The 13,491-nt window shown below is 31.2% G+C and overlaps 1 protein-coding gene across 1 annotated transcript in view; it reads left to right on the top strand.

Moving 5' to 3' along the window:
- LOC129222125 (exportin-6-like) overlaps positions 1–13,491 on the top strand; it is a 64,528-nt gene that overhangs the window by 40,020 nt on the left and 11,017 nt on the right. The window contains 6 exon segments of the mRNA XM_054856574.1: positions 953–1,099; positions 3,027–3,216; positions 6,848–7,003; positions 7,160–7,274; positions 8,463–8,519; positions 12,909–13,020. Coding sequence (XP_054712549.1) covers positions 953–1,099; positions 3,027–3,216; positions 6,848–7,003; positions 7,160–7,274; positions 8,463–8,519; positions 12,909–13,020 — 777 coding nt within the window.

Genomic DNA, 13,491 nt, shown 5'->3' with positions numbered 1-13,491 from the left:
CTCCAGAATTCCTTTTTGTAGAAATCTTCAAAGTTGTATTTAATTGCGTTTTTCTTCAATTTCAAAAAATTGGTGGGGAGAAAAGGGGAATTGATTTCTATCTATTTTTCAAAGAAAAAAAACGATCGGGTAGAATCTCATAGTTCCATTCCTTATTGTAACGTCTATAGATATGAACTTACAATCTTGTTTTAAAACTTCAACTTCTATAAATTTCCGCAGATCGCCTTGTACCTTTTTCCCCCATAACACCACCAAAGACTGTTTAAAATTGCGTTTTTCAAACTACAAATTTCAAAAATTTTCCGGGGAGAATCCCCGGACTTGTCTTATTAAAAAAGATTTTTTTTTAATTTGTGCCTCCTAAACCTATTTTTTAGTAGTGTCACTGCTCCTGTTGTCATGTTTTGACAGGCATAAAAGTTTTATTAATTATTCATCACTTATAGAGATTAGATAGATATTCAAAGTGGCTTCAACTTAGATATTAATATATTTTTCTTCTTCAAAACGCATTAGCATATCAGAAGAGCTGCTGAACTCAAAATAATTTCGAGATATGAAGTGAAAACGCACACCATTTTGCGAAATTAATGAATATTCACACATTTTTTTTTCTTGTAATGCCAAACGTGTTTTTTCCCATTTTATATTTGTCTACAAAACCTCCCACCAGGTGTTAACTATAGTATATTTTCCTCGAACGCCAGAGCATAAAGGCGCTCAAAAGAAATTTGCATGACGGCGCCGATCAGGCTTGGCGCGGCTCTGCTGGTAGTTTGACCCCTCCCCTTGCTGTGCCTATAGAATTAACCTGAGTCTTACTCATAGAGTTGGTGTTGTATAATTGATTGATGAATTTGTGCACTATGACAACTCATTGTTAAATATTTTACTGGTCAATTTTTTATTGATGTTGCATTGATCTAACTATATACATTTATATTTTTAGGTTCCAGAAAAAGTTACTCATAGTGCTGCCCATCTTTTAAATTCATTGACATATACTGTACGACCAGCTTATCTGTTTCAATTTTCTAAAGTGCAAATGTTATTTTCTATGATAGGAAAATTAGAATTGAAATTTTTACCAATTGAGGTAATATATTTTTTTTGTTTTTATACTTTATTATTTTCATTTGGTACGTGCAAAATAAAAACGAATAGGTGTATTGCTCTCCCTTGAAAAGTGTGTAACATTTTTTTTCCCCATGCAGATAAATACAAAACATGTTGGCAAGAATAAATGTTAAGAATGATGTTCAAAATAAATATTTCAGCATTAATACATTAACTAATTAGCTATGTGATTATAAATGTTGCGGTTAAGATTTTCTTTGCATAATTGATTTTTAAAATGCCCTCTCCTTGTAAAATTAAATTTGCTCACATGTTGCCCTACAATTGCCCTTTATTTTTTCCTTCCCACAATGACCCCCCCCTCTTAAACCAGAAGCTGATCCACCCTTGAGTGTTACCACATTAAGTTATATTTGAACAACAACAACAACAAAAATACATTTTGCTTTTCTTTCATGCACTCATTGTATTGTTTGAAATCAGAGGCATTACAATATTCAATAGTTTCAAAGTTAAGAAATGTTAAATTCCTTTTTTTTTTACATGCTATTAATTAGGTATTTGCTTATAAACAAATTGGCTTCTTCATTACAATTTTTTTTCTGAATATTTCAAAATTTTATTCTATTTCTGTGAGCAAATTTTCATATTGTTATTAATAAAGTTACATTATGTTAACTAGTTATGAAAATTCAAATAAGTTAGCTGCCTGTGTTCAGCACACGCTTAGTAGCTACTTTTTTTTTTTTTTTTGTTATTAGGAATCACTTTATCCAAAAATTTTACTGTTCATGAAAATTTTAAGGTAATATTAAAGCCCTAAGCTAAAGGTAGGGCGTGGAAAAAGTATTGACATATAAAGCATGTTGCAACATCAAAAATATGTATATTTTTTTAAAACAGAAAAATTAAATTAACTAAATTAACACTACTTCAACTATCAATACTTGTAAAAAAAAAAGCATGCACATGAAATTTTTAATAATCAAATGAGAAGTAAAAAAATTATATAAACTTAAAGATTATTTAGTGTTGGAGGAAATGAACCAGCCAGAAATCGTTTGTCCTGACAATCCTGAAATTGTTTTTGCATCACAATTTAAAATTACTTGGATTTAATTCTTCATTATAGTGTTACATAAAAGTCAACTGTAATGATTAGTTTCAATGTTTCATTCAGTTTTATGCAAATTTTGTACTGTTTGTCTATATTTTAGGCAGTATGTTTTCATACTGCTTGTTATATGCAGGGCCGGATTTGGAAGTGTGGAGGCCCTGTGACAACGAAAGAGTGGAGGCCCCTAATCAGGGTTCAAAAAATCATCATATTTTCGAAAATATCCCATACTTTGATATATAACTGAATATTTTGATATATATATGTATATATCCAATATTTTCGACACATGAAAGTTGGGATATTCTGTAAAAATTTTATTGTGGAGGCCCCGGGGCAGTAGCCCCACCTGCCCTGAATCCGGCCCTGGTTATATGTTGCAAAAAATTCCATTCATTTATTTGTTAATAAATTTGTAAATCTTGGTTTCTTGTTCAAAGAATGCTTAAAAGATTTTTAAAATATGAAGTTTTTAAAAAAATATTTTCCCTATTGAAGAATTGGCAAAATTTGGCTGATTACCAATTACTGCCGATCAATCGGCGCATCCATATTATTTACTGTCAAGTCTTTAGTTTCAAAACAAAAAACTATGATTATTTTACTTATTTACTCCATATTTGTTATTTATGTTGTGAATATGGATGATGTAATCATTGTATAATTTTCAACATCACATCGTACTAAATAACTACAAAGCAAAAAATGTACCCGTGATTTCCATAATGATGTTTATCAGAGGTGAGGAATATGTGTCCTCAAAGAGTTTTTGATCACTTCTAAGATGTCACAACAGTAATATTTAACTATGATTTTCTGTAATTTACAGACACAGCTTGTTGTGTATCGCTCACTGTCGAACATTTTGGTATTACCGTGGCCAAATGCTGCTGCTCCAGAGCAGATGTGGTCAGCACGTTCTTCCCAACATGATGCATTAATTTTAGCTCTCTGTGATCCCTTGAAGTCATGTTGCAACAATCAAGCTTTTTTTCAAGACAAAGCATTACAAGAACATGGTATAAAAGTTTTCTGCATTTTCTATTTTTATTTACCTCTATGTTGTCCCGGTATTATTCCCGCAGGAAAGTACAGTATTAAAATTTCAAACAACTCTTTCAAAACTCTAGCACTCAAACGTTGTTTTGCAGTGAATTGTAAAAAAATCAATTTTTATAAATTTACAAGAAGTAATATGTAATACAATTAACTATTGCTCAAATAGGAACTCAATGACAAAAATTTTGAACTGAATTATTATGCTTTTATAAGTCAAATTTACCTCAATTTTAACATATATACAAAGAAAAATGAAATAATGTTATTTTTTTCTCTGTATAATATTATGCGTTTTAAAAGTAAGAATAATGTAGCAACCTTACAAAAAATTTATCACAATCACGTTTAGAATCGTGATCTACAGGTTGAGAATCAGTGTGGTAAAAGGATCAAGTCCATTCATGAAAACCAATATTTAGTAGCCATTAACAAAGCCTTATGCACCGCAATTCCTTTCCGAAAATTATCGAGTTGAGGACAAGGAATGTGCATTAGCTCTAAAATTCGTTACTCGAGAAACACGGGTGTTTTTACCGTTTTGCATGAGTCAAATGGCATTTTAGCGAGAGTGCTCTGTAGATCATAAATTTGGAAGCCCATAATTATGTATGTATAAACAATGTCAGATTTACCATATCACAATTAGGAGGTGTCCCCCAACCATTAGGTCCTGAAGGAGATTCAAAACTGAATGGCAGTGAGAAGCAAAGGGATGTAAGTGGATATTTTCAAGTTTTGAGTAAAACGTGTTTAAAGATAACATCCTAGGTAGGCTTTCATTAAAAAGTTTTTCTATCATGCTTTATAGCAGCAGCTACCAGGGCTACCAGTACCATCTCTTGCCCAAAGACAGCAGAGAGGTTCACCAACCATGTGTAGTGGTTATCTAAAAATTTTTAATTTTGCCACTTTCGTCCCTTTGCTTCTCACTGCTTCATATATTCCTTTTATCTTTGTAAAGTTGAAATTTGTGTACAAAATGTGGAAGTGTTCACATGTAAAGTTATTAAATTTCCTAGTCAGCAACTATGCAAAAAATTGACAAATCCAGAATTTAGGGCTTCTCGCATTTTTTACCTAGACAGGCTTTTACTATAATTGAAATCTTTAATTGATGGGCAAGCAAAAAAAAAAAAAAAAAAAATTGCCAGAACATATTGGTATTTATTTCTTTAGTACATAATTAAAAGAAATAAACTAATATCAGGAAAGTATTCAAGTTTTTAAGTGTTGTTCATGAAAAAAATTTCTGAACATTTGTCTTGCAAATAAATCCAATTCTTCTGCTTTAAGCATTATTTATTGGACTAAATGGCTGTGATTTAAACCAGTATAACACGGTAATTATTTCGACGAAAGTTCATAATTTTTTAAAACATCCAAGGCAATCGTTCAATGTTTATGCATCCACCATGTTGAGATTTTCAGTAGCAATCCAAAAAAAGGCTAAGTTCATGGTTGGTGGATTTAGGATACTCAATTATAAGTAATAATCTTTTAAAAACATCTTTAGAACATATAATCTGTTTAAATTGCATTCCAGTTCTCTTTACCCTTAATGTTTCTTTTAAATTGTTGAACTTGGGGTGCAATGCTTACAGCAGGTGCGGCTCATATGGTGGAATTTTTCTTACTTTAATAAAACTTATGGTGTGGCACTTACGATGGGTATACCATTGTTAAGTTTGTTAAATTAATCACTTTTTGAATTTTTGAATACAGTGGCTTCCAATGTTGGTTTACCTATATGTTATTACCTTTTTCCAAATATATGCTGATTATAATTCTAAATGTTGAATTCATAATGAGGAAATAAGTTTTAAATATAGAACAAAATCTGTCATAGCACTGAATATTTTTATGTTTATTTAACTGATTAAATATGATGTGTTTGAATAAAGCTTAGTATTGATCTTAATTATAAAATATGAAATTTTCAGTAGATCATATTTTACTGTATTAAAAAAACAATAACCTTTTTTTTTTTAATTTTTTGAATGCGAGCTATTTTCTAACATTAATAGTTATATAGTAATAGTTTTTTCATATAAAAAGTTGAAACCCCTCATTCTGATAATATTTCTGTTTTAGATGTGGATTAAGTTTGTGTTTCTTCTTTTTAACCAAAAACCAGTCAAGTTGATAAAATGTTTTTCAAAAATTTGGTGCTATAAACGCCATTTCAGTAGTCAACGACCTAAAAATAATACACATGCTTTACTGCATCATCAAGTGATGATAATTTAATTAGAACGAATTTCATTCTGGAGCATAACTTAGCTATCGCAATATCGAACCATGCAAAACCTTTATTTAAAAAAAAAATGTTCCCAGACTCGGAGGCAGCAAAAAAGGACACTTGTGCTCGGACAAAAACAACTGCTATCATAAACTGCTTAGCAGGGAACACTGCACAAGAGCTGTCACAAGGATTACAGCACATTAAATTTGCATTAGGAACTGATACAAGCAGTTATCTATCTTCAGAAAAAATATTTCCAGTTGTAGTAGTTTTTAATGATAATGGAAACTTGCTTTATTGGCAGACAGGTATGTCATTTCCTAGCTGTAGAAAAAATGCAAGTAATGTCCAGTATAGGGTTAGTGCCTTGGGTAGTTTTGTTCTTAATACTTTTCACAGGTTAGGGAAGAAGTGCTTGAAACAAAAAAAAAAGTACATTACATTTTTGTTATATTATGTACAATAATACTTGTTACCAAAATGGACCATTTATTTCTCTAATAGTGGTCAATTCTCAATTTTTTCGCAAATCTCGGATTTGCTCCTCTTGAAATTCTGGAAGTTGTCACTCCACCTGACACTACATTTTCATCTATAATAAGTTTGATCCTGCTACTAGGAAGCACTCCATTTTATTACCATAATAGCTGGAACCTTTGCTGCATTTATTCATTGTTTCTTATATAGGTTAAGTTAAGCATGCCTTCAAATACACTCAAAAAGCTTAAAAAATACCAAAGAAAAAGAGTTTTTATGCTTTGGATATCTAGCGTTGTTTAATTCTAAACATTGTTTTGATCTTTCCTCTGCTAGAAATAACTAATGTTCTTTGGGTTGCTGATCTCTTTTTTTTTTTTTTTTGAAAGCTTATTATGTTAAGCATTTTCCCACTCTCTTAGAAAAAAAACACTTATTAATTAATATCTAATCTTTCTTCGTAATGTTTGGAAAACCGTTTTTCTGTTTGGTTTTTATTTGTGCTTTTTTTTCTCTTTACCTGTTTCTTGGTTTGTTTTCATTCCATATTTTGTGGCACTTACCCAAATCAGACACTTTTGATTTAAATACTGTGATCTTTATTGTTACATTCAACTCATAACTTTAGAAGTTCGCTATTGTGTGTTATGACTTTTTTTTTTTTTTTTTCAGTGAGGAAAATATCAAATTTACTTCAAAAAGCTATTGACTGTGTTTCTTTAATGATCTGTGTCTATGTGTGTATGTTTTTTAAGTACAAACAATTCTTGATTGAATTTGACATGTTCTGTTTTTATTTTGTGAAAATGTTGCTGTCTTGCTTATTTCTTTTTTCAAAGATAAATAATTAGGAATGTTAATGTTTTTTGCAGCAAAACCAAGTATACTCTGGGTTCTTCAAGTTGTTTGTGGCTTAGTTGAAAATATAGCTGATGCATTTACTAGAACTAAACAAATTTTTTACATTTCATTACAACCTGTTATTCCATGCATAGAATCATTGTTTCATCTGTACTTACAACATTCCGGTGAGATTTTTAAAATTATTTTGGGTAAACTTTTACAAAATTTATTTACATTATTAAGTGCACTTAGAACTTATAAGCAGAATTATTTATAAATGAATTATTTATATTTTTATTCCTTGTACAAGCAGTATTTAAAATATTGTTTTTATTCTTTAGATGTAACTGAAAGTATTTTGGAATTCTATTTAAGCCTGTTCTCAGTCTTTAGGATTCAAATAGGATTACCTTTTGTTGAAAAAACTATACAAAATTTTCTGACATTGTTTTCATCGTAAGTGCCAATTCTATCTATCTTATTAATTATTCTTGTAACTTTTTTCTTCACTTAGGATTAAAGTATTGCCAATGAATGGTTTTAGTTAATGCTTTAACTAAGTCATAACTATGAGTTTTATTCAAAATGCACCACATAATTTCAAATTTTGCTTAGTTGACAATATGTAGTTGAAATTCAACTTAAGCTTAAAGAGCATTTAACAGCATACAAGATTAATGCTGATTATTTACACATCTCAGAAAATTGAAGACATTGGCTTTTCTCGGAAAAAATGGTGTTATACAAACTTGGGGTTTAATATAGTTTTTTTTAATTTTAAAATGCCAATTAAGAAGCAAATTTTTGAAAAATTGTTTATACAGATCATGCTAGAAATAAAATTATGTCCAAAACAAAAAAGCTAGTAAAAATTGCACATTTTTTCCACTACTTTATGGGATAAGGGTAAATTTTTTTCTGCCTAGAACGTTTATCACTGGTCCGATAGAAAACTTAAAATCAGGGTTTCACTGTATTACTACTCATTGAGTAATTACATTTTTGCATTTAGTATGCTAATTACATTAAGTGATGCACTACCAATTTGCCTCATTGTTGACCAATACATTTTTTAAAGTAATAAATGACTTTACTTTTCTCATAACAGCTTTTAAGACAGGAGTCCGTGCCAGAGGCGCACCCTGTTCAATAGCTCATAATCCTTTTCAGTTTTTTAACAATTGTTAAATTTTATTGCTAATTATTCACATTATAAAAATTTACAAGTTTTCCTTTATGTTTTGTAATCCAATATTGCTTATGATAAAACTAATATGAAGATAAATGTTCCATTCTTCATGCAGAAATTGATTCTAGGCTGGTTTGAAGAATAAGTTCTACTTCAGCTTTGTCGTCGAGAATCAAATGTAGAACATTTTTGAATAAAAAAAGAAGGTTTAATGTAAAATAAAAAACTTTTAAGCAAAAATATGTTCAAAAAAAAAAAATACGACAGTTATTAAATATTTACCTCTACCATCAGAATCAAATATATCTGTCCTTTGATTATGCATGCACTGTAATTCTAGTGTTAAAATTTGAAAAAAAATATATATAAATAAGTGATTTTAAATTGTTTACTATTTGATGTGCATCAGGATATTTTTTAATTAAAACTTTCATTTGCTTTTGTCTGTTTTATAGAAACCAATTAATGAAGTTTACCTTAAATGAAGCTTCTGGTTGTAAAGTTATTGAAAAGTAAGCTTCTTTTTAAAAAAAATATTGTTGTATTTATTTTTGAATATGATTCGCTTCATGTTATTCAATCAGCTATAAATTTTATTCTAAGGATTTCATATTGTTTCAAACTTTGCAATTTCACAGATATTGCCAAGTAGTCTCTCAGCGGCCTTACTAAAACTAACTTTGTGTGCTGGTTAGACATTCTTAAAAAACACTGTAAATATTGCATCTCAAATTATATAGATAATCATTTTGGCATTTAGAATATGTTTTAAAAATGTCCAATTTTCTCTCATCAGAATTTACAAAAGTTTTTAAATAACCTCATTATGGTAATTTTTTCCTTTTCTTTCTTTTTCCCTAAAAGGAATACTATCTGATAAAAACTTGATACAAAAATAGACGTAAAAATTTGAGACAGGGAAAGAAGGGAAGTTAGGGATGATATAGTTAGAATATAATGTCTTGGACATACATATCTATTAGCTTGATGGTCGGAACAAAGGTGATTGTATTGGTGTAAATCCATATAAAAAAAAGAAGAAAAAATGGGGATGGGGGGGGGGGTGAAAAAAGTTCATAGTTAGAAAAAAAAAACAGAAATTACTTTAAGGAAAACTGAATTTTTATGTACAAATACAGAAAAGTATTAGATTCAACGAATTAAAATCTAAATTCAAATAAGCCTTTGTGAATAGATTCCTGAGTGTCACGTCCAATGTTTGAGAAAATCACAAGTTGAAATTAATACAATGCATTATCCCCTTAATTTAACAAAATTCAAAGCTATTCATAGTTAAATGAAATAGCTCATGATAAAGTAAATGTAACACAAAGCATCCCACAGAAAACACCATGCCTTAACTAGTCTTGTTCTTGACGGAAAGGGAATGGCTTACCTGTAAATGGTTCTCATTGTGCAGTGCATATGGAAATGATAGGTCTACCCGCATTTTTCAAAGTTTCGACTCTTAATTGAGAATAAGAATTACTTTTTTGGTACAGATAGTTAATTAGTTATTGTTATAACTATTTATAAAGAAATTTCATAAAAATAAATAATTCCTTTTTATTTTATGCAAATTTTCATTTTTGGACCATTTTGAAAAGATAGGTTCACTTTCAGAAAATTTGCTCTAACCACGTTTATTTCCAGAAAATTTGCATAAATCTCGTTGCTTAATCTTACTGCAAGATTATGCTGACTGCTGTGGAGGTATTTAAACAGATTTAAGCATCACGTTGTAAGCAAACAAAATGGGTCGTCGTTGTAGTCTTTTGCTGGTTGAGCAAGGGGAAATTGAAGCTTACCTATTTCTCGATTGGATTTTCCAAGCTTTTTAAATGCTTCAATTATTTAAAAAGTTTGGAAAATCAAATAGAGAAATAGGTAAGCTTTCAAATAGATCGCATAATGTTGTAAACAATTTTTTGCGACTTAGAAATGCTTATGGCAGTCAAAAAACATCTGACTGCCCACCAAAAGTGACACCCCCGACAAAGGACTATCGTAGAGGCTTAAAATCAGGAAATATAAGCTTATCCACTTTAGGCAGGCAACAAAACCCTCCAATATCAAAAATCTACAGTCCATAGAGTAGTAAAGAAGTTCGCCAATTTAGTTTACATGAAGAGGAAAGCGGCTCCAAAATTGAATAAAAAGCACAAAGAAAAGAGATTGAATTTCGCAAAGGAAGTGATGGTCTGGAAACAAGATTGGCATCGTGTGGTATTCAGTAGGGCCGTTTCCATGGACACTTTCGACCCCAGAAAAAACCTGCTTTTCACCGCATTCCGGTTATTTCCGGGGTTGATGTGGAATCTTTCTCCTCTTAGTAGCTTCTGGAGTGAAAGCGGTGTTTTTACCCAGAATGCATTACGCGAAACAAGTTCGTCTACTAGCCGCTAAGGATGCTGGGTAAAAACAGCTTTCTCTGGTACAATGGGAGAACCTCTTTTTACATGGAAACGGGGAATTTTTCAATCGGTTGTTTGTGGAGGCAGAGTGGGGATTTACCGGGTTGAAAAGTTTGTTGTAAACACAGCTAGTGATGAAAAGAAATTAAACCTGGATGGTCCGCATGGCTCGCAGTATTACTGGCATGATCTGCATAACGATAGACAGATATTCTTGAACAGGCATACTGGTGGTGGATCCATTATGGTATGAGCCGGATTCGGAGGTTCTGGAAAAACAGATATAGCATTTGTAGACAATCGTTCAAATGTTGCAGGCTATCAACAGTTGCTTGAACAATATTTTCTTCCACAATCAGAGTACATCGGGGATCCATTCTTCATGTTCTAACAAGATAATACTCCTGTGCACGCTGCAAAGCCCACTTTCGAAGAGTTTCTGGATAATGGTGTACATGTTATCGATTGGCCACCTTGCAGCCCCAACCTGAATCCGGTAAAAAACACGTGGGGCAAGAGCAGTGTATGCAGGCAGAATGCAGTACAACAGTGTTGCAGACTTGAAAAAGGCTATTTTAACCGAATGCTCAAAAATTGAGACAAAAACTTGTAGAAACCATGCCGAATAGGATTTTAGAGCTTATTCAGAAAAAAGATACAAATTTCTCATTAATTCAACATTAGTTTGATGTTTGGCTCAACGGACCTATCTTTTTGGAACAGCTGTTTCATGGAAATTTTGCTTAACTTATTATTCATATTATTTGTATGCTCTTCATGTATTATTTTACATTGAATGAAGCAATTTAGTCTATAACATAGTACATTGAACGCAATATAAATCCTTTTTTACCAACGTAACTTTCGATTTTAGGGGTGGACCTATAAGTTCGACACATACTGTAAATGATAAAATTAATGACCATTAAAAGTTACAAATCAGGGCGAGGGTCCACATCGCCGTAAAACAGAAACATAAGGCAGAAACGTAAACAGTTTCTATTCAGTTTCAGGAGAGCATGGACTCCACTTGGGCAGAATTATTCTACGCCGAAAAGAACAGCGCCATCTGAACAGAAAAATCTGCACAATATCATTGGATCTTTGATATTTAATCAACGCCCCCGTAATACTTTGGATTAGGAGACCTATTATTACTGGGGCTTGGATTTCATTCACTAATAAAATAAATGGAAGAGTAATGGACGTGTGTTGGCAAAAAACCTCATAACAAAGCATTATTACCAGAAATAATACAGTAGCGTTGTACTATAAAGTGGGCTATAAGTCTTGGCAATAAATACTAGAAAGTGTACTATAAAGTGTACTATAAAGTCTTGGCAATAAATAACGTAGCTCTTATCGTCGATTAATTTTGTTGTCGTGTTGTTTTAGATTATGATGAAACTTTCAATGAAAGCCAATGATGTGTTTTATTTACTTGGCAATATCTTAATTTCAATGGATTTTTTTGAAGAAGCGTACCAAAAATTCACAATAAATTGCCCATTTGCTAACTTACGAGATATTTCGCTTGTCATTGAATGTAAAACCATGTTTTGAAAAATCTTCATAATATTTATTTCTGCCTTCGGTTCCTGTCAATTTTCTGCCCATGTGGAGCCAGCCTCTCACTGTATTTATTCTTCCATTCAGAAAAGGCTATAATTGGAGCTCCAAATTACAAAAAATAATTTAAAAATTAAAGGAATTGAAGAAAAAAAAACATGGTATTAAACAAGGTTTGAACATTTTTCCGGCTAAAGAGTTGAGCCTAACTATCTGAAAAATATATAATTTCTCGAATGGGGGGGGGGGGAGGATGGGAGCGATAGCAACAGTATTGACATACCCACAAATATCAGAGAGAAGATTATCAGTGATTTGTCAGGCATAAGATGGAAGCGTTCCAGAAACTCTAGTTGACGAATGCCATTTTCAATTCCTTCATACATTTGAGAATGAGATAACAGGCAGAGGACTCTCAGACTCTGTAAGAGTGGCGTCGTTTATTTCTAGCTCATCAATGTGGAAGCTGCTGCCTTTAAGAAAAGCTGTCTGTAAGAATTGAAATGTAAACCAGAAGCCTGAAGAACACCCTTCCCCAAAAACTTCGGCACCGCTAGACACAACCTCTCTTTCGAAGGACTCTCACAAAACTCCCACTCAAAATCCCTTAACTTCAGCCAGATGCATATTGGCAGAACTAGAGACTCTGCGTGTGCCAATCAGCACCAGCAGATGATCAGAATGGAAATATTGATGCCAAGTTATTATTACAATGAAAAATAAATTTGAAGGAATAAAATTGTGAAATCTAAAACAATATTTTACTTAAATTCAGAATAGATTTATTTTTTAATTAAAAAAAATGTGGAACAATGCCACAAATGATATGATTAAATTAATTTTTAGGTTGCTTCTTGTTTAAAGTTTTAAAATGTTGAAAGTAAATTATGTACTTCTATTCTTTTTTTTTTCTTCCAGGCTTTTGCAACTTTTGCAGCAAGTTATTCAAGAACCCAGCTCAAATTTTAAAGCTTTTTTACCTAGTACCATAAATCTTTGCTTAGAACAAATATATCCCCTCATTGCTGAGGTATGAGACTTTTCTGTAGTTAAAAATATTTATTAATTTATTCTTAGAAATAGATCGTCACCTCAGAGCAACAGCAAGACAACTAATCCCAGGAATAACAGTAAGATACTGTTGCTTTGAGGCGACAATATGAACTATAAACCTTTTCCCCGAAACCTTTCAAAATGTTAAAAAGAAAATCAAAGTGTTTAATTTTGTTTATAAGTTCACCTTTTGAGTTGTATTTAATTCTGTTATTTATTTATTTGAATCAAATATTTTATCATGATGTTGTAATTCAATGAAGTAGCTGTTTTGTAAGTGTTTGATTATGTTTTTCTTTTGTAGAATTCTTTAAAAAAAAAAAAAATTATTTCCTAAAATGAACAATTTTTACAAAAAGTAACAATAATATAAAAAAGTTAAGAGATAAATTACAAAATGCAAAGCATAATTTAAAATAAATTGCATTATTTACTTGTTTGATTAAAA

This window comes from Uloborus diversus, chromosome 5, assembly GCF_026930045.1.
Source record: "Uloborus diversus isolate 005 chromosome 5, Udiv.v.3.1, whole genome shotgun sequence".
Lineage (NCBI taxonomy): Eukaryota > Metazoa > Arthropoda > Arachnida > Araneae > Uloboridae > Uloborus > Uloborus diversus.
This window is presented reverse-complemented; position numbering and strand designations above follow the sequence as displayed.